General features: G+C 50.9%; 1 protein-coding gene across 1 annotated transcript; it reads right to left on the minus strand.

Annotated features, from left to right (window-relative positions):
- Nucleotides 1-11: 11 nt before the first annotated feature.
- On the minus strand, nucleotides 12-25,141 carry IGFBP5 (insulin like growth factor binding protein 5). Its single transcript, XM_065070677.1, has 4 exons — nucleotides 23,808-25,141; nucleotides 5,182-5,408; nucleotides 4,886-5,005; nucleotides 12-4,475 (listed from the first exon to the last, which is right to left on the minus strand). The coding sequence occupies exons 1-4, from the start codon at nucleotides 24,136-24,138 to the stop codon at nucleotides 4,344-4,346; spliced, it is 810 nt and encodes a 269-aa protein (XP_064926749.1). The 5' UTR covers nucleotides 24,139-25,141; the 3' UTR covers nucleotides 12-4,343.
- Nucleotides 25,142-26,570: the final 1,429 nt, after the last annotated feature.

Genomic DNA, 26,570 nt, shown 5'->3' on the forward strand with positions numbered 1-26,570 from the left:
CAGGCACAAGCTAACTGAATGCATAACTTTATTAAATAAATGCTTTGTCATGAGAAAAGACAAAGATCAAAGAGTAACATAAATTATAAGTTGAATAAATAGTATACAGCAATCTTCACTTTTTTAATAAAATGTGAGATTTTTTTTTTTAAGTACAAAATGCTAAACAGAGCATTAAGCTCTTCTTCCATTGTCAGTTTTTCACAAACTGCTTTTTTTTCCCACCAGTAAGATTATGAGTATTTCTTGTTTACTGGAAAAAAAAAAACAACAACAACAAAACCAAAACAAAATGAAACAACAGAGCTACCGTATGTATGTAAAGCTATAAACAGCTACCGTAAAATGTGTAGTGAATATTGCTTAAAGATAAAAACCAGGCAGGAAACTCGGAATCTGGTGTGTTTTAACAACTGCATTACAATGGTGGGTAACGTGCGTGGTGACATCTGTCCCAGTGGCAGTGGGGGGGCTGTTGGGGCTGGGGAGGGGGGCACAGTAGGCAGGGCTCCTAGCCAGGGCCAGGACAGCACTCTGGAAGCGAGGTGAACTGTCGGTCCTTAAATATACAATGCTCCGTTCGGGAAAAAAAAAAAAAAAAATCATAATAATCAACAACAACAACAAAACCCTAAAAAATAAGTTTTCATGGGCAAGGGGGGGGGGAAAGAGAAGGGAGAAGAGGGAGCACAGAAATAGTGCAAAATGCTCTTGTACTAGTGGTTTTCGAAGTCCACTGCAGTACAGACAAGGGGTAGCCCAGCCACTGAGCGCTTGATCCCTGGGGAGATGTGGTGGAAGGGCTGTCCTGACCCCTGTGCCATTCTTGTCCTCTCCTTCCCAGCCAGCATCCTGGCTATAGGAGTGGGCTTGGTGCAAACACGTCAGAGACCCCCAAACCTCACACCTCCCTCTGATGCACAAATCACCAGCATCTCCCCAAGTGCCTCAGCCCTCTCTGCCCTGCCCATCTCCCAAATCTGCCTCTTTTGGTTTTTCTCACCCCAAATGCAAAGGGGTGTTGCTGGGTGCTGAGAATGGAAGCACCTCGTCAGTGCCACCCCAGGGGGTGGCCAACCCCTCCTGAAGCTGCTCTTGTCTCCAGCCCAAACCCGGTCCTATATATTAATGCAGCCTGCAAACAGCCTCGTCTGCCGGGGATCCTCAAAGGAGCTGGTGGCTGAGGGGTTGCTCGGTGCCCCATCCCAGGATCCGAGGTGGCTCAGGAGGGCAAGGGTGGTGCAGACCCCATCTTGCATCCTCCTCCCCCCAGGTTGGTGGAGACAGGACAGGTGGTGCCATCCCAGTGCTAGATGTGCAGAAAGGAGGGAGGCTGCACAGGATGTATTTTGGTGCTCTGCACCCCTCAGGGCCATGGCTGAGACAGGCTTTGTAGGGGGAGATCGGGGAGGCACCTTGTGTCTCCCTCCTGGTGTCACTGTGGTGGCCACATCATGAGACCACCACTGGGCCCCCAGCTGGGCTGCGTCCCCCCGTGAGCTGACCCTCACCCTGCAAAAGCATTGGGCCTGAAAAGACAAGGTCTGCAGGGAGCTGCCGTCCCTCTGCCCACTCCCATCTAACCCCGGCGGCATATCTTCTTTCTCTGCAGCCAAAGGCTTTCAAGTTTTGGGAAAAATCAAACAACAACAAACAAACAAGAAAGCAAGAAAGAGTGAGAATGAGGGAAGGGTCCTGGGAAAGGTGGTACTGGCCTATAACAGTCAGGAAGATTTTTGCATGGGGATCAGCGAGCAGAGGAGATGGGAGAGTGGTGACAATGGTGACCTGTGGCCCTCAGGGTTGGCACAGGCTCCTCCTTTTCCTCCACCTGCCTTCTTTACCCCATTCTTCTCCCCAGCTTCACCGCACCATTAATCTCCCATGCTGGTCCAACCAACCCTGCTCCATTCAGCCCTGCAGAACCCAGAGGGGTCCTTCCCTTGGCCCCAGCACCTGCAGTGCTCCCCTCCAGCAACACAGGGGTCACTCCACTCCTGCAGGTTTTTGGGGTGACAGATCTGCATTTGGTGGTGACAGAGGCCTCACCCAAACATGCCCCACTGGGTCTCGGTGGAAGTCCATCAGAAAAACTCACCCCCACCTTAACTCCGGGGGAAATAACTGGGGGGTATCCAGTCCTGCCCTCAACTGGGGCAAATGTCCTGCTGGGCGGGGCCCATGGGGTGCTCAGAGGATCAATGCCATGCTGTGAGCAGCTAAGAGGGTGCCCAATCCACGATGGAGCCTCTGCTGGAGCCCCTTGATGTTGAATTCCCCTTGTCCCATCCCTGCTGGCAGGGACCCAGTGGTGCTGCAGACCCCTGTTTCCTCCCCGCCATGCTCCAGCATGCTCAAAGGGGCCTTGGGGTTGCAGAAACCTCCCCTCTGAGATCAGCCATGTCCTTTGGGTGGTGCTGGCTGCTATCTCCAGCCGCAGTGCTGGGATGTAGTCCCCAGTGGGCACATGTTCACCCACTGGGACCACAGCGACCAGACCCCACAGCTCGCTTCCCTTCCTTTGCTGCAGCATCTCCTCTGAGCACTAACATTCTGGAGATCCTTGTCATGGCGAAATGAGAGGCAACAGTCCCAAAATTGAACGTAAAAAAAACAATGAAAAAGTCAGGAAGGCAGCTGAGGGCTGTCCCAGCACACCTGAGTCAGTGGGTCTCCGTGGCACGGTGGCTGCTGTCACTCAATGAGGAGCTGGATCCCAGGCTAAAGGCGAGGACCCATCACAAGATCTTACTGCAGGGTGGTGGGAATCAGCTGTGGCAACATACGCAGTATCCTCAGTGTGAAAGGATGGAGATTGGCATTTTCCTACCCACAGGGAAGGCTATAAACCAGCCTTAGCAAAAATCCAAGACAAAAACCAAGTGTAGTTTGTTTTTTTCCCCTGGAGCAAACTACGTTTTTGGCTGTGAAAAAAAATAAAATAAAAATCTCCATCGTTTCCTTCCTCATGGTGTCATAGCATGGTGAAGAGTTTTGGCCCCAATCCCCCTACCCTCACGTAGGTATGCTTCAGTCTGGACAGTGATGGAGTATCTCTGGGGTCAACTTGGATGGAGCCCTTGGTGTTGGTGGGGCCCTGATCCTGCAGATAATGATGCTTCTCTGTAACTCTGCTCCTGTGCTTAGTCTGGGAGGTTATTATTTTTTGGGAGCTGGCAGCATCCCTCCCCCTGCTTACATTTAAGCCCTCCAGATTGCAGTTTTTGAAGTGAAGTTTTGCAAGGAGGAAAAGTGACATCCATGCACACGTGCGCTCGCATGCACACACAAATGCTTCCACAACTGGATGAACAACAGTCAAAGTTCCACTTGTCCAAGAAAATATTTCTGACCTCCATTTAAGAGGAACTGGATGGAGAAGGCTATCTTTCCTTTTTGGAGGATTTCTTTTTGAAGTCCACAAATATTTTGGGGGGAAGCATTCATGCTGTTGCAGGAGCTGTGTTTCCCTCCCCAGCTCATCTCCAGACATGAAGCCAGCAGCTCCATGCCTCCTCCCGACATGTTGAAATCTGCCTGGATCCAGGGCGGTCGTTTGAGACTGAAGTCAAATCAAATTGACTCGAGTAAGTCCCAGCAATGTGGGATGTAGACTCTGGAGGACTGGAGTGAGGAGGGGGAAGGCTGGTAGCCGGCAAGGTTTTCTCTTGAGACTCTTTAGAAAATGACTAGCTAACCCGAAAAAATAAAAAAGAAAAAAAATTAACCCGCCTGAAAGCCATACTGGAAAATCACCGACTCTGAGAGCTTTGGGGTGATCTCTTCTCATGGCGGGGGGGCACAGGTTGTGCTGGGGAGAGATACAGGATGGCTTGGGATGGTGGGGCGGCCGTGGCTGCCTTGTCTCTGGCTCTGTCCTTTCCTTGCTGAGTCCTTGTTGTCAAGAGGCTGCTGTAGATTCCGAGTCCTCAGTTTCTTCAGGGTTCGTTTCTCTCTTCTGTCTCTTTTTTCTTTTTCTTCTTTTCTTTTCTTTTCTTTTCTTTTCTTTTCTTTTCTTTTCTTTTCTTTTCTTTTCTTTTCTTTTCTTTTCTTTTCTTTTCTTTTCTTTTCTTTTCTTTTCTTTTCTTTTCTTTTCTTTTCTTTTCTTTTCTCTCTTCCTTTCACTTTTCCTTTCCTTACTTCTTTCTTTCCTTTTCTCTTTTTTCTATTTCCTTCCGTTATCTTTTTTCTTTTCCTTCTTTTCTCTTTTTTCTTTTCCTTTCTTTTTTTTCTTCTTGCATGAGATGAAAGGAATCGGAGTCCTGGGGCGTGGGGAGGTGCAGAGGGGAGGGTGGGAAGGAGCCTGGGTAGGTGGTGACGGGGCAGAGGGAGGGGATGCGACTTCACTCCACATTGCTGCTGTCGAACGCGTGGCACTGCAGGTCTCCACTCAGGTAGTCAGTCCCCGGCAGCTTCATGCCGTATTTGTCCACGCACCAACACAACCCACGCTTCCGGCCTCGGGAGGGTTTGCACTGGGGAGACACCCAAAGGCAGAGATCAGGAGATGGCCACCAGCCGCCACAGGGCTCCCTCGCGCTGGGGAACAGGATCAGACCTGCACTTTTCATCTTTCACCCCTGCGATGCAATCCCCTGGGTAGGACCTAGCTCCTGCTCTCTGCTTTCTGCACATCTACATCTCTACATTCCTACTGCTACCCCAGCCCGGGGCTTTTGGACCTTCCCTTACCAGCTCCTTCAGGACGTTCGCCTCAAACCAGATGGCACTTGAGCCATCAGCAAGGTCCACCCACCATGTGGAGATGCTCACAGCAAGCTCCCCACCAGCCCACCAGATGAAAAAAACCTCCATCCTTTCCAAGTGGGGCAGCAGCAGGGAAAATCCTCCCTGAGTGAAGAGCACCCCTCTGCAGGGCTCTTACCTGCTTCCTTTTGTAGAAGCCCTTTCGGTCACAGTTGGGGAGATGGACAGCGCGGGGAACCATCCGCTGGCTGCTCTTGAGCTCCTGCAGGGACGCCTCCATGTGCCTGCGGCAGGGGCCCTGCAAGCAAGGAGAAGATGGAGCGTGAGAAGGGGAGCACCCTGCAGCAAGGCTCCACCTGTGAGTGTCGCCAGCTTCCCTGTCCGCTCCCACCAGCATCCGCTCCCCATCCTGCAAAGCCCTCCGGCAGCCCCCTGCCCCCGGGAGCCCCGTCGAGGGCAGGAGAAGGCACTCACCAGCTCAAACTCTTGCCGGAGCTCAGGGATGACAACGCGGGGGTGCGCTGTGTTCTCGGCCATGCCCACGAACTTGGCCAGGGTCAGCTTCTTCCGGCGGTCCTTCTTCAGGGCCTCAGCCTTGAGCTCAGAGAGGCGCCCATGCTTGGGCCGGTAGGCCTTGGGCGGGTAGGTCTCCTCTGTCATCTCTGATGTGGTTGGCTCCTCATGCTCTCGGGACTCCCGTTCTGGAAGAGGTATGAAATTGTCAGGTCTCCATGAGCTGATCAGGGCTCGCTTTTGCACAGAAAGCCTCCTGCCCCACCCCAGAGAACATCTTTTCACCAGCCAGGATGGGAACAAATGACCCAAGAAATCCCTTTTCCAGCTTCTGCCTACAGTCCTGGCTTTATCTCACTGTGTGGGACTTGGCATGGCTTTTGTGTGACTCCTGAGCTTAGGACAGGTGTCTGAGGGCAAGGAGGAGTTCAGATGGGCCCCTACATACAAAGTCACCATCGTTTGCAGTGTGGCAGTGGAGAAGGACTGGTGGGAGGGTTATCCCATGCCCAGAAAGGACCAGATGACACAGAAAGTGTGGCAGAGAAGTCCCTCTTTAGCCATGATGAGAGGATCAAGAGACACATTCATACCCTACCCCACCTTGCAGATGCATAAGCAAAAGCCAGGAATACTCAAAGATTAATCAACTCCAAAGTCAAGGTCAATCCCACAGCAAAGCCACCATGCGGCTGGGCAGACACTTTGGCAGCGATACCAAAGATGCAGCTGACAAGTGCTGGGATCTCCAGGGTCATCAGCCTGCAGCCCCATGCCCATTGGACCCAACCAGCCCCGTTCACTGGTACACACTGAGCAAAGACCGAGGTAATGCTGCTGAGTGGTGCAGCCTGACCGTAGCTGCCACCGAAGGTACAGACAGCAAGGGAGGAGCGTGTTTCGGCTCTGCCCAACGCAGTCACCTTCCTATAGATCTCCCACATTGCCACAGTGTGACCTGCACCAGCAGGGTGCAGTTAGGAGCCCTGTGCGGTTATATATAGGCGCGAGCTGGTGACAGTCTAAACTTAGATGACTTGTGACATTTAGTACAGCCACCGGAGTGAAAAAGGGTTATTTCTGGACTGAATTTGAATAGAGTTTAAAGCTCCTGAGGCTCCTGGTCTCCCAGTCCCTGGTTCCCGGCAGCCCCGTGCTGATGCCAGATTTGTGCTTGGGCTGGTGAGCAGGTACAAGGGAATGCACCATGGTGGGAGGAAAAACATCAGAGTGGCTGAAATCCCTCCCTGAACGTTGTGTCCTGCGACTTTGATGCCAGTGAACCCAGCTCATCCCCTGTGCAACCCTACAATGAAAATAGTGGGGCACCAATTTTGCCCTTATTTGGAAGACCGTTGTGGGGACAAAAGAAAAAGAGTCAGGATGAAAATAAAAATGGATAAACTCTCCCCCAACAAGGCAAACAGGAATCTCCCTGCAGGCTGGCAGCTCCCTGGAGCTCAGATGCAGCACCAGTGGGGAGGAGGATGGCTCTGCCCCACCAGGCTGCTCAGGGGTGCCTGTGGGATGCCTGGCAAGGGGGGACGGATGAAGAGACACACTGCTCAATGGCAGGTGGCAACACCAGCCTGCCACACACACACTCAGAAGGGTGGCCTTGGAGGTGGCCAAGAGTACAGTCTGGTTGCTGAGGCCCCAAGCCTGCCACAGCTGCCAGTCTCCCCTTCCTCCTTGCCAAGGCAGATCTGTCCTCTCCTGACAGAACTGGAAAGTTTTCCATGGCCACTTATGTATTAAAACAGCCCCTTCTATTTTCTCTCTTTCCACAAGAACAGAGCTGGGTCAGCATCCCAGACTCAGCACCCTCCTAACTGCCCACAGCAGGAGTCACACGTATCCCCACGGAAGGATCCTGTTGCCATTTTACCCCACAATGCTTATATGTTTGGGTTTTTTTTCTTGTGGTAGGACTCAAAGGTCTCCACAGGTTGGGGGTCCTCTATTATAAGAGGATAATGGACAAAGGATAGGGAAGAAATTGATTAAATTGGGAATGATGTTGTCCACCCAGGAAATGACACCATACAAGATGCAGTAGAAAAGCATCCTTTGCCACAAAGATGTTGTGGCAAACCGAGGTCCAAAAGCAGACTGGAGACACCCACAGTGACCAAGGCCTTTCACAGCAATGAAACACCCTGTGATCTGTCCCAGGAATCCCCTCTGGCACTGACTGCCGGGGCTAGACAAGGCAGAGCCAGGGCACCTCCCTGGGCTGCCCTATGGTAATTAAGGGAAGGGGAGGATTCCCAAAAGTGCAGGCAACCCTACAATAACATAAGATGGGCACAGCTTATTACCTCTGCAATAACAAACTTGAGAGGCACAGCTACATCACAAACCTGAAATAACAAAACAAATGGGACAAGACAGTGAGAATTCAGTCAGAAAAGCAGCACTAGGTGTCCAGTCCCCTGGACTCATGGTGCAATGGGTGTTTGCAGCAGCTCAGTCTGCTCACATGACAGCAGCTTCAGCCTCTGCAAACACTTTATTTCTCTGCTTCCAGCCAGCTGCCACCCAGCCTGAGCCGGCTGGGAGCTGGTGACACATGTGGAGCTCTTTAGGCCAGGGGAGATGGGAGCCACAGGAACCCAGTGCCCTGCAGAGGGAGCCTGAGGGCTGGCGTGCAAGGAAAGCTGTACAGCTTCTAGCACAAGTCCAGCTCTTCTTGCAAGGCTGAAAAAGCTCCTGGAGCTGACTCCCTTACCCTCCCTCGCACACACGGGTCCCTGTTCAAGTAGTGATACGACAAGGGATGGCTGTGGGCTTCTCAGTCTGCCCCTCAGCAGCAGGGTCTAGTTTGGGTCCTTATTTCCCAGTGGATGGATGTCCAAGCCTATGGATGTCTTGGAGTGATCTCTTTCCTCCACTCTCTGATGACTGTTAGCCTGATTTCCACCAGCAACAAGGCTGAAGCAGTCCCTGCTCATACACCCGACTATCTGTTCCCTAACTTGATACTAACAAGGCAATTTTGACAAACTGAAGAGCAGAGGTCTCTGACACATCAACTCTGGAGAAGCTCTCAGCAGCTGGTGAGGGACTTTCCTGGTGTCAAAGGAAAAGGTGTCCTGGGAAAGCCAGAGTCAGGTCAGGCAGCACCCATGCAGAACCCCCCCTCTCCACCTCCTGGCTGTCTCATCCACATCAACCTGCAGCCACCCAGTGCAGCCACGACCAAACACCCATGTCAGCATCTCCAGAGCCCCTACACCTGCCTGCCCAGCCTCACACATAGGTTTGTTCATTAACCTCCATCTGCTGCCCTGGACTGGCCTGTGAAAGGCAGCATTGGCACAGCTGTGCATCTGCTCCCGAAGAGACACCGGCAGGAGCAACGCCCAGTTTCCCCAAATGAGCCCTAATTGTGCCTGTCTGAGACTCAGGAAGGAGGCTGCATTTCTTCCTCCCTCTCTGGCAGGATCTGGACCACTACACAGCCCCTTCCTGCCTACTCCCCTCTGCCTTGCCAACCTGGCAGTTGGGTTTCAAACTGGCGGCTGTTTGCAGAGGCAGAGCACCTGACATCTCTGAAATTCAGCTATGAGCACAAGGCACAGGAAGGACCCAATCACTGTGTTTCCAGCTGGGAGACAGTGGGAAGCAGGAGGGGGCTGGTTCTCACATCTCCATCCCTTCTCCTGCTCCTCAGGAGGACAACCTCTCTCAGTAGAGGTCCCAGGCTCGCTGGCCGCACAGAAGAATGATGTTGCTGGGCAAGTTGAGAATCCCTGGCTAGCCTGGAGGTGAGACCTGGGCTGTAACCAACTCAACAGGATTTTGAACCCTACAGCAAAGGCAGGAGACTGAACTCAACTCAGAGCTATGGCTTTGTGTCTGGTCCTGGTACCACAGTGGCCATGGAGGATCCAGGGAAAATGGGGAGAGCATCTGAAGATGCTTCTGACACAGGTGAGGCTGGAAGGACCGCGCTGTTGATGTCCTAATTCATGCATGACCCTTGGGAGACAGCAGATACCCAAAGCAGAGTGTGGGTTGTCCTCAGGGCTGAGGGCTAAGTGCCCTCTGCCCACTCCAGGCTGGCCAGAGTGAGCTCCAGAGCAAGAGCCATTTCCAACCCTTTCAACCTGCCCCTACAAAAGGACCATGGGAGTAACAAAATACCAGGTACAGTTTCTGGGAAGCTGCAAATTGCTCCTGTCTGCCTGCTGTCCTTGACAGACATCGCCCAGAGCAGGCCATGCACCTTCCTGCACATAGGCCAAACCCTGGGTGTTCTGTGCTCCAGACATTTTGGACGTGTGAGGTCCCCACTGGGTGGGGGTGTGTGTTCACGGGTGGGTGTGGGGCATGTGGGAACACCACCTTCCTGCCTGCTGACATTACAGCACGGAGCAAGAAGCTTTTGCCAAATGGCTAGGAGGCTTGAATTTTCATAACACATTTTCATCGGTTTCTGGCAGGAAAGTAGGAAAAGTATCTAGTGACCGCTGCTGCTAATGATCCATGCTCCTTACATCCACAACCCACCACTAGAGGACTGGCTGTCCTGTTCACCCACCCCCACGCCAAGCCACACACACCTAAGAAGGACAAGCACAACCATAGCACAAACTTGTTAAACAGTCCTCTTGATTATTATGATTATTCACAGCATGAGCATTAACATAATACACTACTTAAGCCGGGGATCAGATAAACCTATAGCATAGAAAAGACAACAAATGTCAATGGTGGAAGCCTTGAGAAGTTGCCCAGTTGTTCCTCTGCCCCTAAACTGCGCCACCTCTGTTAAGCGGTGCTCATTGCAAAATGGAAATTAAGGCTGAAAAATTGCCAGTTATAGAGCAGCACGTCTCCCACTGAACAGCTCAGTGCAACAGTGCACAATGTCTCTGCTCCCTACTGGAGGAGGATTTAACCCCAGGAGGAAATGCCACCTCCCAGTATGTCCATGAAGGGAATATTCTCAGCTGCAGGACTTCACTCCATCCTGCTTTTCCAATGGGATACTTGTGATTTTGGGCCCTGGTGGCAGCTGTGTTTGGAGAACCCAAGTTTCTCCTTACAACACTGCTTACAACAATGTGGTGTTTCCCAAACCTTGCTGGGTGATCTCTGACACCTTGGCTTTTTTTCTGGGAGGAGAGACAACATCTTGGGATAAGACACCTTGGCAGCTGATGATGGCAACAGAGAAGGGAAAAAAGTGTACAGGAGAGGCTGGGGGGGAGAGAGTGATTTTTCTGAAGTTCCCATTGATTGAAACCCTGGCACGCTAATCAGAGCCAGATTCTGACACTCCCTCTGAGCTTCACCCCTAACAACAGCTCCCTGGCATGAACTGCCTGCAGACTCCTATCTGTGGTAGCTACACTATCTGCCCAGCCCCATGCTGGCTTCTTACATCTTCCTGCTGGACTTTACACACACACGCAGGCAGAGGAAATGATTGCTGAAATCAATGTTTGTCTTCTTCCCTGTACCTGCCAGAGGGAGGGGATCCTCCCATTTCTCTTTCTTCCCTCATCCTTTCTGGTACTGGTTCTTGCTGGGCAACACAAAACAGCTTCCCTGTGCTCCCTGTAGCTGGGAGAGGAGCAATATTGGTGCTGTCTCTGAAAACAGCTTTTGCACTTGCAAATCACATTAGAGATGTACCTATTTTTCTTCAGATTGGGTCTTACACAAGAAGTCTGTGCTCAGGTCACTGGTTGGTAAATACCCCCATTCCGTGTTTCCCCCAGCTGCCCTCTGCACTTGCCTGTACTCCAGAGGGGACATGCCTGACCTATGCCAAAACCTCCTGGGATGGACAAGCAACTTCCTCTCCAGCCTGGACTTGCACCTGTGACCATGACAGGAAAATAATAATCCTTCCCTTCTGGTCAGCACACAGGGCCATCCACTGTGTTTGCATTCCTGAAATGCGGGCAGGGAAGGAATAACGCAGTCAGGGAAGGAATGATGCAGGCAGGGAAGGGATGCAGAACAAGGAGGGTCATCTCATCTCGCGCCCTTTGGCAGCTAGAGAGCACAACTGAGCAAAAACATTCCTGAGCTCCCCAGAGGCCACCAGGATCAGCCCAGACAGAAGGGAGCTTTCAGCGCCCTAACGCAGAACAGCTCATTTATGTTCCCATTGCAAGCACAATCCCCCAATACAGCGGTGAATGACCCCAGTCCCTTGTCACAGCCCCACGGGAGTGGGCAGCGGAGCTGGCTCAGGCGCGATGCCCGGGGCTGGGGTCACTGCTCCGGACCACCGCCCCGGTGAAGTCAGGCAGTGATCTCAGGCGGCCGCCCAGCCTGAGGCCATCTGGCACCCACCAGAGGAGAAGCAGCCAGGTCTGGGGATGCAGGCTCTGGCCAGTCCCTGCGCTAGCCCAGGGCGTTGGCCGCTGTGGAGCCAGCTGCAATGTGCCTTGGACTTTCTACGAACTTTTGTGCTTTAGTGGGGACTGGGCAGCAGGCCGGCGCGGCTGTTCTGGTGGGGCTGGCGAGGGAACACGCTGGTGATGCTCACTGGCAGTGAAAGACTGGGAGGAAACACCACACACCGAGAAGGACAGAAAAACAGCAATCCTGCTTGAACGGGACAACCTCTGCTGACTGCCACCCCACCAAGTCTCAGCAATGCACAACAGGCGTTTACAACAGATCTGTGTCAAATAACGTCCATCTGCTAACACAGAGGTGTTCAAGGCTTGCTGGGTGGCTTAACTCCATGTTTAAGTCACTGCAGAGATGCTGCACCCTCCAAATTGTGATCAGCCACATCCTTCGGCTTGAATGCTGATTTTAGGGTGGAATGACATATCTCTGGAGGCTCCAGTGTCTCCTCCTGTGACTCCAATGGTCTCACTTAGGCCTCCAAAGGTCTGAAGTTAAAAAAAAGATAAATCCCACCACCTCTTCAATACTGGTCCCCTTGCAGCTTGTGAGACATCTCTCACAGGTGGCAGTGCCAAACTGTTTTACAAACATAGGAGCACTGGTAAGAAAACCCAGACCCTATTTCATTTACTGGGAATTAGGTACCTCAATAGCTGCCAAAGGCAGCAAAGGCAGCAAATCACCTCTGTGATTTGCAGAGTGTGAAAGGAAGCCTTTAGCAGTCAAAGCATTGTGAAGCACCCACAAAAACACCAACTCTACCAAGCCCAGTCCCCTACCAAAAACATATGATCAGAGTCCAAACAGTCTACAGACAAAAAGCAACACAAGCTTTTGGAAGGAAGCTCTGGGGTATGCCAGTACCTTAAATCCCTGCGACAGCATGGTGAAAGTTGCCGGGACCTCATTCTCTTGTCCCACAGAGACACCTTTTAAGAGAAGGATATGGATCAGCGGGATCAAGATCAGAGATGGAAAAGCAGCCAGAGGGCTGCAAAGACTCAAACCTAGGTTAAGACTTATTTCCATTTTATTTAACCAAGGCCCAGTAGGATGCTTGGGAACAGCTCAGGAACACCTGAGGAGCTTCAGAAAGTGGGCATGGGTGGCAGAGGAATGTACTATATGTGGCCTTACTTTTTAAAGTTACTGCTCAGGCTTTGCTGAACTAGCCTGGAAGATCAGCTCTTTCTCAGGAGATTAATGTCTCCTCAGCAGAAACCTGCAGATGCAGATTCTGCTGCATCAGCCAGGGCTTGCCTGCAGAGCGTGAATATCAGGTGCTCAGGCTGCCCCCAGGTTCACGTACGATTCATGGGAAAGGGAGATCATCATCCTGATGACCTCGGTGTCCTCATACAGATCTGGATGGGGGAGAAATGCAGCTCAGCCTGTGGGAAAGGAGCTCTCAAGGGAACTAGGTCATGTTTTGGTCTGCTCTGAAAGCGTAGGACCTATCTGTAGGAACGGATCTCTGGGTCAGCACCACTTCTCCGCAGTGCCAGCAAGTGCCACGGAGGTGGGAGAGGTGCGGCTATGGGAACTTGAACCGTAAGGAAGGATCTGCATTGCTGTGTGCCAAATGATACTTTCCTGAGCTGCCCTTCCTTGCTGCAGCCACAAAATAAAACTCGCTGGGAGCAATGCTCTAGAGCAAGGATAAAAGCAGATTTAGAGGTGGGGAGCTCCATGACACATTGCCAGCTATTATTTCAGCAAGCTCCCAGCACCTGTCCTGAGCTACAAGAGCCAAGCTGGGGCATGAGCTGGAAGGTTAAGCTGGGTCTGGCATGGGAGGTGCGAGCAAGGACTGGGGCTCACTGTTGTCTTTGACCTGTCTCTTTCCTTCCAGAGAGCTCCTACATCTAGCTATGATCAGTTCTCAACAGAGGCTTGGGAGGTAGCAATGTATATACAGGACACATCAAGTTCAGGTGAATGTCTGGGCATGTGGTGGACAGGCAGGGTGGCCAGAGTCTTGGGGTTCCCAGCAAGAACTATTGAAGTGCAAGAGGGAACGCAAAATACCTTACCAGTAAGAGCTGGGAAACTTTCCAGAGTTGACTACCTGAACAAACATCCATCCTTTTCAATTAAATGATGCTGATGTGCACCATCTTGCAAAATTGCCAGCACTGTTTCTAGATAGCTGCTTGTATCAGCCCAACAGCTCCTGAACAAAGTTATCTTCTAGGGAACTGAACTGGCAAGTGAAGGGAAAGGAAGTATTGCAGGACTAGATTTACATCAAGAAGCTCCTGTTGCTGATGCACTGATGATAGGAAGATAAAACATATTTCCTTCACATCATCTGGAGACTGCAGATGTTCCCCATTCCATGTGCTGAAACTGCAGAAGAAGCCGAGAGCTGAATAGAAGAATTACCCAGAGAAATTTAAATAAATCTCTTTCAGTATCATAGTGACCAAGGCATACTTTTCTTTCTTGGAAAGTATGAAATAATTCAATCTTTCTTAGTCTTGCATCTTTTCCAACAAATCCACCTTAGTGGCAGATACCATCGGTTGTAATAAAGGAGTCAAAAACCCCACCAGGCTGCCAAGGAAACAAGAGCAGAAAAGAAGGAAGGTGCAGGGAAGAAGACTGCATGACGGTCTCTGCCTAACTGACAGGAAAGGTAAGGAAAATCTGAACTAGCTCCTGACAAGCATCCTTGAACTGTTTACCAGCAGTTTCTCTGTGGGGCTTATCTGTGGCAAAAAGAGAGGAAAACCCTTCCTAGAAAACAAACATTTTTTCCCGTCTTCTGCATGAAAACAAAAGGGTGTGAATCAGTCATCTGGCTACCAGGTGGGAAGAGATCACCTGAAAAAAATCTTGTTGTGTCCTCAGGAATGAAAGAAGTGTGAGGAGTTGCCAGAGAACCATAATATCATGAATCAACTATCATTATTGTATGAGAAAGAAGGGGACAATGAAGACTTTTTCAGATGCAGGTAGCTCAACAGAAGCAGTGGAGGAAATATCACATGGTCAGAAGTGATGGAGGAAGAGCAGGTAGCTTTGCCATCTTGGACTATGTGGAGCCTGTCTCCAAAACTCAGCTGAAGGCGAGTTCCAATACACATGAGATGTCAGGAAACCTGTATTTGAAAGCAGGAGGCTGCCAGGACACTGATACTTTTTGATCACTGAAATCCAAATGTGATAAGCTGTACTAAAACCAGGTGCTAAGAAAGCCTTAGAAACAGAATGGTAACCAGTAAGAGTGTTGCTGGAGGCCATGAAAAGCTGAGATATCCCTGGATATTGAAGCATTCTACCCTGAGAACAATGTACAATAAAGGAGAAAACCCTGTGTTAAAGGAGCTGATCCTGAGAAGAGGATGACCTACCAAAGATGTAGACTTCTGGAACTGACTCTGGAAGAGGCTGCTCCCACTGCAGGCTGGTGGTCTCTATCACAAGATCCATCCCCACTTACGTTATTGAGCCAGCCTCAACAGCAGCCTGCAACTGGAAGAGCCAAGAAAGCCAAACCCTTTGCTTGCCCCAAAGAGAGGTGAAGGCACATCAGGTGGAGCCTGGAGATGCACCTGTGTTAGGTGCTGGATGAGAACTTGTCCAACATCACAAGTATTTCAGGAGTGCAGCTGTGATTGCAACCTCCAGCCTAGCCTGGATTAATTTCTAGGCCTTGAGCCTGACTTTCACAGCTCTGCCTTAAAACAGATGGAAGAGATCTGTGAGATCATCCATTGCTCATCTCTGTGTCAGCATCAGATGACACATTGTTACATGTACCGACCAACCTGACTTTTATGAGCTCTGAGTGATAAGGTTTCCACCTCTGCCCTCAGGACTCCTTTCCACTTTCTCAATGACTCCTTCTCTCAGAAAGCTTCTACCTGGTATAGCCCTGGCGATTCTTTAATCTCTTAGTCCACCTAAGTAGTATGACAAAAAAGTACCAGAAGTTTGATATTCACAATATTGATAAGCAGAAACTTGCCCAAGCTTGACCCTAACCGATTACTCTTGCCTTCAATAGCCATTTCACTCCCTGTACTGCACCTCTGTATATACCAAACAATTCCCCTTGGTACAACATGATGCAAAGATGCTTTTCAATTTTTAAAAAATGTGAATATGTATCATAGGTCCATTGGTGGAGCAAAAACAAGAAAGACAACTGATCACCTTCTGCCATGGGTCCAGAACCTTCCTGGAATAATAAATTACTGGTAGCACTTCATTGTTTTTCCTGCAACCTCAAGCCACCTCTGTTCTTATAAAATCAAATAACTGAACATGGAAATGGTTACGAAATTATATGGTAAAATCTCACCCATTTCTGCTACTTCTTCAGGAAAGGAGGAGTGCCAAATGAAAGTAAAGTGATGGCCACAGCCACATGTATGTCTTAGTAGACAAACATATGGTGTGGCAACACCATAATTGACTGCTAGACAGGTGTAAGACATGGAGTCCCTTCCTAATAAAACTTTTTTCTTTTCCAGTGTCTCCTTTAAATTAAAAAGTGAAAGCCAGGTTCCATAGTTGTTAAGTGGTTTATTTAATTACTAGATTTTCACCATTAGTCAAATGAATAACATCTGATTTCTTAAGCATGAATAATAAATGGGTCTGTTGATTTAATTGTCTTCAGAGGATGAATCCCATCTGATTTGGAAGAAGAAAATATTTCTACTAGCTTTCTATTAAAAAAAAAAAAAAAAAAAAAAAAAAAAAAAAAAAAAAGGCCATTGGCTAATTTTGTCCCCAAAGTTACCTTTAAGATACATTCCCTTTCTTGTTTAGCTAGGAGATCATTTCCTTAAGTATCTGTCAAGATTACCTTCTTGCCCTTAAATAGCAACCAGACCAGTTATCTCCATCAACATAACAATTACCTCCATCAGTGACACAGCTGTGTCCTTCCAACAAGCAAACAAACTCAACTGCAATAACAGCCCTCCAGGCAGGCAGCTGCTAAGAGCTTTCTAGTCCTACTGAAGCCAACAGCATCTTGAGCTTTGGCCTCACAGTCCTTCAAGGATGGAAGTTGCTGGCTCCCATGGAGAAGATTAGGTAGGTGCCTATGATGCTCTGGGTCTAGAGGAAAGATGATCAGCATCTTGCAGGATCAAGCCCTGCAAGGGTAATAGGGAATGATGTGCCAATTTGCTGTGGGGGTTACTGACCTCTCCATTTCCACATTCTATGTGAAAGAGACAGTACCATGGGGGTGGAGGCACGTGGAAAAATGATGGCAATATCAGATGGGTCTGTAGAATGAGGGCAATAACGAGAGAAAGGCTTTATGCAAACACACATAAAAAGGGCCCACTGACTCCATAGGCATAAATTTAAGATGCCTTCTCGAGGTTTAGCCTGCTGACCAGAGTCCCTCTGCAGCCAGGGGAGGCTTGGATCTTCCTACAAGCATAGCTTAAAGCAGGTGTGGTCTCCCAGACAGAAGCTGATGGTTAAAAGACATGGACTGATGGGTAGTTAGCACACTTACCCTGGAAACTCCATAAACAGACAGGAGACCCACCAAAACATGGTGAGAAATGGCTTCCCTGAGAGCAAATTTGCTCACATCAAACCACTGAGACTTCTGAATTTCTGCAAACACATTACACTGGCTCCTGCTGGGATTAACTCCGAGCAGTGGACTGACATAAACACTAAGAGGCCCCCTCAGATCAGTAGCACCAAAGAGCCACCACAAAACCAACATCTTGCTGAGAGTCACCTTAGCTATACAGCTCAAGGAATAGCAAGTGTCTCGTGGGTGGACAATGATGAGCAGATGGGGGATTTCACTCCTTCGTCACCAGATGTGACATGACCCTTCCTGGATGGGTGGAGGCATCAAGCATGACCTGTGCCTGGAGATCCCAACAGGCAGCCCTAGAGCCATGCCACTCTGTGACCCATGGGCCATGCAGCCCATGGTCTCCCCAGGGGAGACCAAGTGAGGAGCCTCTTTCTAAATGGACCTGGAGAGTCTGGGTCTTAGAGTATCCCAGCATATGTCTTCTCCTTGCCAGCAGAGCCTCCTCTTGCTTTTGGCTACACCTATCCTGAGGATAAACAGATAGTATCTTTTTACCTGTAAAAAATCTCCTTACAAATGACTAGGTGGTTATTATGCTGGCTGCCAGTGAGTTCACCCAGGCGAAACTCTTTTGATCATCTTTGACCTTTGCATGCACCATGTCTTCAGGTCCTGCTGCTTCTTCCTCAACACTGGAGGTTATTCCAGCTGTCCTCAGCTTGCCACATGTCAGCAAATTTTCCATCTTTTCCCAGTTCAGTTCTTCCTTCCTGCTTTCCCAAAGGCCAGTTGTTGCAGCCTGGGTGAAGTGTGAAGGGTTCCAGTGCACTTGGTTCCCCTGATGCTGTCTCCTTCACTAGTGCCACCAGGCACCACTGCCCCCTCACAGGTCCTCCAGCCCTGAATGGGGCAGGAAGTAGACCAGCTGCAAGCCACAACCTATCCACACCTTCACTGGGATACCTGTCAGGGTGTTTAACTAACGTAGACTTAGTCTATCCAGAAAACACAACCCACTTGCAAACACAGGGGGTGAGTTTGGATCCACACAGCTGGCTGGGAGGAGTGTCTTGTCTCTATCTCCTTCCTTGCCTCCCCTTGTTTGATATGCTCACCTGCTGCATCTCATGTCTCAGCCCTTGGTGGGAGGATAGGGTAGGCCGGTCAGGAAACCAACATCTGATCTTGATGGCAAAATACCCGTGTGCCAGTCACAAGCAGAACTATGCACCTAAGAGAAGTTTCTGTGTGCTGCCTGGAAACCATTCTGCCCCCAGAGACAAAAATGTTCTGTGTGTGTATCTGCACACATTAAATGCTTGTGCAGGCAAGTGTGGGTGTGTGAACATGAGTACATGTGTGTGTATGTTCACATGCATATCTTTCCTATGCATATTAATCCTGCTGCTCTGCAGCCCACATTGAGGGGCAGGTGTCTCCCACCCAAATTCCCCATTTACACCCAACCTTGAATTTGCACTACTAAGTGCTCGATTAAAAAATAGGGAGGATTTGCTATGCCATGGGTCCTTTAATTTCCCCTGTGACTTAACACAGGTAAAATGAGTTGCAACTGTTTTTAGCAGCCCGCCCCACTGAGCAGAGGAGGATAAGCTCTGGAGGGGCTGAGGTTCCTGCCCTCCTTCCTAGATTGCTCCTGGGCTTTCCAGTTTGGGTGAAGAGAGCTGGGAACCTCCACTGCTCCTACAGCTGCTCCTACATCTGCAACGCCTTTCAATCCAGCGTGGGTAGAACTTCCAGCGGACGTTAGGAGGAAGCAGAGCACCGCACTCTGTGCGAGGCAGCGCCTGCTCGCTGCTTCTCCCCCTCTCCATTCTCCCCGGCTGCCCTGACACACGTGTGCAAAGCTACACAACCAACAGAAACCAGGGGCTGTCCTGAAGCTGGCACAAAACGTACCCTAGCTCTCCTACAGCTCTCTTCTGAGTTGGATGGGATACTCACACCACAGTCACGCAAATGCTTTCAGTCGCACACGACTGTGGTCATGCCACTGATGTGCCAAAGCCGCAACGGTCACCTGGGCACAGGATGCTGGTGCTTAAATATTGATGGGAGGAGACACGCAGCCTTCCTGCAACATCCCTCAAGGTTTACAGAGGCTCCCATTTCAGGCCAGATCCTGCTCCCTGCTGCAGCAGCACAGGCTCTGGAGGGGCTCCCTTCCTCCACCTGGAGCAGGTCCAGGCTGGCTGCAGCGCAGGAGCTCGGGACCAGCTCTATCACTCATGCACGCATGCACAGAGCCACGTCTTCTCGCCGGTTAACTCTGCTGGCACCTAACAGGAATTTCATTTGGATCAACTACTTAATATTCTCCCTCCTTCCTTAGAAACTAGGCTGCCGAAAAATATTTCCAGCCAAGGCCCCTCCTTTCCTGTTTGAACCGCCCCATCCTTCCCTCCCCCATACACACGCACCGCAGAAACCTGGCTCTTTTGCTGGCACCTGATGGATTTCACTCTTTTTTTTTTTTTTTTAAAGTATATTGTTATTGTTGTTGAAACTTCAGATCAAAAGAAAAATGGAGATTTTCCTGTTTGAGATCTGAGGCTTTGCAGGCCTGTTGCTACTAGCTTTTGCCTCGACAGCTCAGGAGCTGCTTCGCACAAAGGACCTGCCGCTCAGCACCAGCTGGGTCCCTCCCTGAGCGACACCTGTTTGCAAGCTGGTGCATCCCAAGCATGTTGCTCCCACGACTCGGGCCCTAACCCTCACCTTGGACCTTGGCAGGGGGCTGCCCACCTGCCCTGCTGTATCCCCATTGCTTGCCGCTGAATCCCCTCATCCCTGAACAGGGAGCTGAAGAGTGCAAGAAGGAGAAACATGGTGCAGGGGGAATGTGTCAGGAAGGGATAAATAACTGCACCGAACACAAGCCGCAGGAAACGTGGGCTCGGCAGCACTCCTCCTCCACCTACTTCCAGCTGACGCAGCAAAGACAATTTTCTTAGGGCTAATTCTGCAAACCCCCCCACCTTTCCCCTCCTGGTTATCGTTGGCTCACAGCTTCGTGAGGAAACTTGCCAAGTCTTGCTCACTTTCTAGAAAGAGAGGAGGAATGAGAGGAGAAGGAAATATCTGACCACCTTTGTTTTTCCATGAGCCTTTTTAGGGCAGCAGGCTCCAATCTGTGCCCTCCGCTCCCCGGTGCTTGGCCTGACCTTGCTGGCTCAGCAGGAGGAAGTCTGGCAGGAGCATAGGGGAGAAAAATGGAAAGACATGGTGTATTTCAAAGGAAACCTAAACAAAACAGAGAAAAACCCAGAATCCTGCAGCCTGTGCCATAAATGAAGCTCATTCATGTTTTTTTTACCAGGAACAGTCAATTACAGCCATGATGTTTGGCTTTCGGTAAAGGACAGTCTGACTGTTGTGCCAGGAAGGACTACAGGGACTGTCCCGTCAGTACCTACACATCCGCCTACTTAAAACAAGCCTTACCAAAGCTCTTTAATCCCACACTTGCTTTCATTTCTGACCTCTCAGCAAACCAGGAGCATATCCTGCCCAGCAGCTCCAGCTTTTGTCAGTAGCACTGTGCCCAGCTTGCAGATGAGGAAACTGAGGCATGGTACCCAGGAGCATCTTGTCTCCAGGCAGAACATCTGGTCTATGGGAGAGCCAAGCCCGGCCTCCCAGGCCTGGGCTCTCGCAATACTGCTTGTTCAATCTCCACCTCGACTGTAAGGAGGAAAGCATCTGCAATTTTAAACTCAGCCAGCACAAGAGCAGAAATAGATAGAAATACAGTTTGATCTAGTCCTCGCTGCTGTCACATAGTTTATTTTGCAGAGTGCTGATTCTTTCTTAGCAGTTCGCAGCTCAGGGCCAATTTTGGTCATTGACAGATTGGAGGCCCAGGCCAGCTTCCCCAGCGCACGGTCCCTGCACTGCTGGCCAAACTGGCAGAGGCCAGAAAGTTCAAGTCAAACTTAATTTCTTTCCTTGCCCTGTTGCTTAGAAACACGCCTATGAAAATATACTTTGTTCTCACACGCTACCAGTCGAATGCCAAGAGAGTTTTTTCCTTCTCCCATCCTCAGGAATTCCTGATTTATTTTTTATTTCTTTTTTTTTTCTTTTTGCAATTGCAAAAATCTCAGGAGGACCCCAGCTCCGCACAGCTTCCTGCAGCAGCCTTTCCGATCCAGGCTCGTCTCCTGGCTGCAAACAAAAGCCATCAAAAAGAGTCCCCTGCGGCACTCAGGGAGTCCAAACTGGAAGTGCAGGTGATGCCAGGGGGTTGGTTTTACAACAAACCTGCAGCCTCTTTTCTATCCCTCACCTTGTTCATTCAACAGGTGCTCGCCATCCCAAGAAAAAGAAAAGCAGTGATGTTACACGGGGATCTGTCAAAGTTGTCATACAAAGCACCTGCTAAAGGACTGGTTTCCTTGGGAAGAGCAGGGCAGGTGGAATGAAAGGAGGTTCATGCCAGGAGTCAAGCACTGAAGATTTTTCGGGTGCCTCAGTCTGCACGGGGGACCCTCAGCCCCACTCTCCAAGCCGCCACCGGGTTTCAGCTGCATAGCTTTACCTTCCCGACCACACCGCCTGCCCCTGGCCACGCACACACACGTACAGAGTAAATAAACACTGGGATGACGCGCTCCGGGACAGTTTGCATAGCTCTGCTGCCAGCGGGTTATTGCCCGGCTTCCTGGGCTCCAGGAACATGGCTCCTGGCGTCACCCTCTGCAGGCCCCCTACCAGCCCTCACCCCTTTCAGCTCCCTGTCGCAAAACCAAGCTCAGCTTTGCTGTTTCTGGCTGATTTTAAGGGAGCTTGGACATTTGTTGCCATTTGAGGGAGAGGGGAAGTTACACACACAGGATTTGGTTTTGCTCTGAAGGATGGAGCATAGCAACACAACCACTACCTGCAAGAAGCAAAGGGGAAAAATAATAAAAGCATCTAGATTTATTAGGTGTTAGAAAGGAGAAACGGATTCCCATTGAGTGGGTACAAGCAGAAGCTTGCTAATGAGCAAAAATTACTTTTTCATGGACTGAAAAAAAGTGAGGGGCTTGTTTCTGGGTTTTATTTGCCAAGTGGTTCCCCAGTCTCCTGGACATGCAGACATCCTCCCTACCTCCCGTGTGCCATGGCAGAAATACAGATGTATTTTGGAAGAATATATGGAAAGTGTCCTTGCACATGCTACAGGATCCAGAAATGGGAGTTTAATGCGTGCCAAATGAAGGAGAGCTTTCTTTCGTGCTTTTGTCACGTGCAAGGTGCAAACAGTTCAGAAGCTTGACTTTGCACTGGTGCTAGCACGCCAGCCTTCATGTTTGCATTTAACCTATTCTTTGTGATTATTAGCCATGCCATTATTATTTTCTGTATTTACAGATTCCCTGTCCTTAATGCACCTGCTCTCTTCACCTCCCAGGGCTAAACCCCATTGCCCAACAAGGACGTCCAGCAGTGGACAACAAGGAGAAGGCTGCAACGATCACGAGGAGAAAGTGCGAGGCTGAGCAACAAACCCAGGGGTGACTGAGGACTTTGGGGATGGGGCAGACGGTTGCGAGGAGATGCCCTATCGTTTCCTGTGCCTCAAGCTGCAGAGACCAGCTCAGGCCCCAGAGCAAGGTGGAGGACACAGTGAGAGAAAGGGGTCAGGAAGGGTGTGAAGACAGGGATGCAGGAAAGATGTAAGGGATGCAACTGAGGAAGGACTGGGGTGCAGCTATGACCGAGAGGGTGCATTTGGGAGGTGGGGGAAGAAAAAGTTTTACATTGGGGATGGGACAACTCAGAGGTGATGATGGAAGGCGGGACAGGGTAGGCTGTGAGATGATGCAACAGGAGGTCTGGATAGGGCATTGATGGAAAGAAGGATGGGAAAAGCAGCAGAGGGCATGGAAGAACAGCTCAGGGGATGGAAGAATACCCGGAAAGATGGAAAAGCAACTGTGGGGGCTGGAAGAGCAGCCAGAAGGATAGAAAAGTAGCTGGAAAGGTGGAAAAACAATAGGGGGATGGCAAAGCAGACAGGGGAAGTGGTGGTGGTGGAGAAGCAGAGGGATAAGATGGAAAAGCAACTGAGGGCTTGGAAAAACTGCTGGTGGAGGGGGTGGGGAAGGGAAGGAATGGGGAAATAGCTGTAAAGATGGAAAAGCAGCCCGGGTGCATGTATGTGTGTGTATGAGAGAAAAATCAGGCAGAAACACGGAAAAGCAGCCAGAAAGATGGAAAAGCAGCTAGTGGTGGTGGTGGTTGGAAATGAAAGAGCAGCTGGAAAGGCAGAAAGGCACACGGCGGGGGAGGGGGGATGGAAGAGCAGCTGGGGAGGGTGGGTATGGAAAAGCAGGCAGGAAGATGGAAAAGTAGCCGGGAAGGCGGAAAAGCAAGAGAGGGTATTGAAGAGCACCTGGGAAGATGGAAAAGCAGCCGGAAGGATGAGAAAGCTGCCGGGAGGCAGCGAAAAGCAGCCAGTGGGAGGGAGCAGAAAAGCAAGCGGAAAGACAGGGAGCCGGAAAGGCGGAAAAGCAAGCGGAGGGGGATGGAAGAGCACCCGGAAAGAAGGAAAAAGCAGCCAGGAGACCGTGGTGGGGTGGAAAAAGCAGGCGGAAGAATGTAAAAGGAGCCGGCAAGGCGGCAAAAGCATCCGGGGAAGATGAAGATGGGAGAAGCGGGGGTCACTCACCGGCCTTGGCTTGCTCGCGATAGCTCTTCTCGCTGAGGCAGACGGCGGTGCCGTGGAGCAGGGCGTGCAGCGGCTTCTCCTCGCCCTGGCGCGGGAGGCAGCGGAGCCCGCGGGCGCAGCGCTCGGTGTAGACGCCGCAGGGCTGCCCGGCAGGCAGGGCGCAGGTGAGGCAGCAGCCGCAGCCCGGCTCCTTCACCAGCTCGCAGCCCAGCGGCGGCGGCGGGCAGAGCGACAGCGCCTTGCTGTCGCAGGGCTCGCACTGCACGAAGGAGCCCAGGCACCGCGACAGCCCCAGGCAGGCGCCCAGCAGCACCAGGAGCCGCAGCAGCATCGCGGCGGGGATGCTGCGGGACGGGGCGCGGGGGGCTGCCGCCGGCGAGGGGGCGGGCGGCGCTCGCTTTCGCTTGCCCCTTCGGGGGAAAAAAAAAAATTAAAAAGTTTCAAAAAGGCAAAGGGTCGGAAAGCGCAGCCCCTCTTGCAGGTGCCCCACTCTGGGGTTTATTCTCTGGGTGCGAAACCCCCCGCTTTTCGTTTGGCGTTGGGAGAGGGGGGCGTCTAGGTTTGCTTTTGTCTTTTTTTTTCTTTTCCTTTTTCTCCTTCTTTCAGCTTTTTCTCGGCTCGACGGGGAATTCGCACCGCGATCCGCGGCAGCGCAAAAAGAGAGGGGGAGGGAGGGAAGAGGGAAAGGGAGAAAAGCCTGCAGGGGTTGCACAGCCTACAGGTTGCAGGGGGAGGCGTGGGGGAGCCAGGGGGGTTTGGGGAGGTGGGACGGCGATTTCACACACACACGCACGCACACACACTCTTCCCAAAGGGCTGGGAGGAGGCAGATCAGGAAGGGATCAAAGTTCCTTGAAAACCAGTGTCCTGCTATTAATGCATTAAAGTAGTCAAGAGGGGAAAAAAAAAAAAAAAAGGAGAGGGAAGAGGGGATGCAAAGCTCCCCTTGCCTCTCTCTTCTTCTGCAGGAGGAAAAAGTCTCTCCCGACGCAGCGAGCTGCTGGGAAGCTTAGTATGAAGCAAAGTTGTGTTTCGATCGGCTGTGTTCAACCCTCCTGTTTTCCTTTTCCAAGATTTTCAAAGGCAAAAAATGCGGGGGGGGGAAAAAAGGCAAAAAAAGGCAAAAAGAAAAAAAGAAAAGTTTTCTGCAAAGTTGGAGTGTTTTGTTGCGGAGTCTGCAGAGGAGCGGTAAAAATCAGGGGGAAAGGGAAAAAAAAAAATCCACTTTGTAGATCTCCCAACACTTTTCCCCTGGAGAAGTTTCTAAAGAGACTGAATACTGCAGAACAGGCTGTCTTTTAAATAGACTGCCTCTGGCTGCCTGCCAGCCCCTAGCTGCAATTTGAGATCCCAATGACACCTCAGCTTGACTAGGTGCCAGCAGCGAGGGCCCTATCAGTGCACACTGGAGCGGGTGGGGGTGGGGTGCGCAGCTTCTGACTTCTGGGCTTCAAACCGCGGGCAGTGATCAAGGATAACATTATGAGGAGAGACAAGGGGAGGAGGAGGGGGAATGGGAAGCCGAAAATGGGGAGGGGTGAGATGCGGGGGGGGAAGTTCAGATCTTCATGGTTTAAGCCAAAAAAAAAAAAGAGAAGAGTGGTTGCAATTGGGTTGCACAGGAGCCGCGGCTGCAGGGAGTCTGGAAAGAGGTCAGGGTGCTGAGTTTGGGGAGGAAGGGGGAGATGGAGTTAGCAGGGCCTGATCTTGCAAGCTGTGGCCTGTCCTGGGGGGGCAGGGACCCCCATCCACTGCTTGGGCAGGTGGTGTGCTGGTGACCCTCAGAGAGGGGGTGCCGGTGCACACACCTACCTGCCAGCTCCAAAAGTGAGATGGCTGGATCGGCGCCAGGGAGACACTGTCACCTGCCCTGGTCCAGGAAGGAGTCTTTGTGTGTGCAGGGTGCCCAGCTCGCCCCTCCTGCCTCTCTGCCCCTGGCAAGGGGTAAAAATGCAGTGAGACTTTGCCCAGTGCCAGGGCACACCCCTGCCACCCCCAAACAGCAAGGGTTAACCTAGCTGGACAGTGAGCAGGAGGGAGGGCTGGGCTGCTTGTAAGAACTGTGTTAGATTCCTCCTTGGAAAAGTTCGCTGTTGCTTAGGGCATGCCAGAAAACAAGGGGAATTTTGCCATGTGAAGTCCAATTTGCACGTTTTAGCTCATTCTTCTTCTGCCTCTTGCCCTGCACAAAGTGAGGAGAGACAAGAAAAAGAAAAAAAAAGAAGCACTTTGCAGTGCTTCTCCTAGGTCCTGGACAGCTTGGGGTTTGTTGTCTTTTGTTCCACCACTGCATTCCTAAGGGTTACAGTTCTCCGGCCCTGGTCCTTTGCACTTGCCTCCTTCAGTGCTCATTCATTGATTGCTAGGAACAGGGAAGCTGGAAGCTTGGGGAAGGGAATCTCCAAAATTGCAGCATGCAGCCCCATGGCCTGCCCAGGCAGCTGTGCACTGGGATGTTACACCTGGAGCAGAAGGGTGAGCTGAACCCAGCCAGGAGGAATGACTGAGTGAAAGGGTGGGAGTTCACTCTGGAGGGCAATCACAGGGTTGTGTACCAGGGGAATGGGAAACTAGAAGGGATCAGGTGAAATTTACATGAGATTCAAGTCAACCCCCCTTCCACATATACACACACTCCTCCAAAACCTCATGTTCCCCAGATTTCTTTTTAGATCACTCATCTATGCAGCTGCATTGCATGGATTTTGCCACTAGAATGCACCCTTATCTATGGTAAGAGGACGGATGGTTGCTTATGAGCAT

Source organism: Columba livia, chromosome 7, assembly GCF_036013475.1.
Source record: "Columba livia isolate bColLiv1 breed racing homer chromosome 7, bColLiv1.pat.W.v2, whole genome shotgun sequence".
NCBI classification, from domain to species: Eukaryota; Metazoa; Chordata; class Aves; order Columbiformes; family Columbidae; genus Columba; species Columba livia.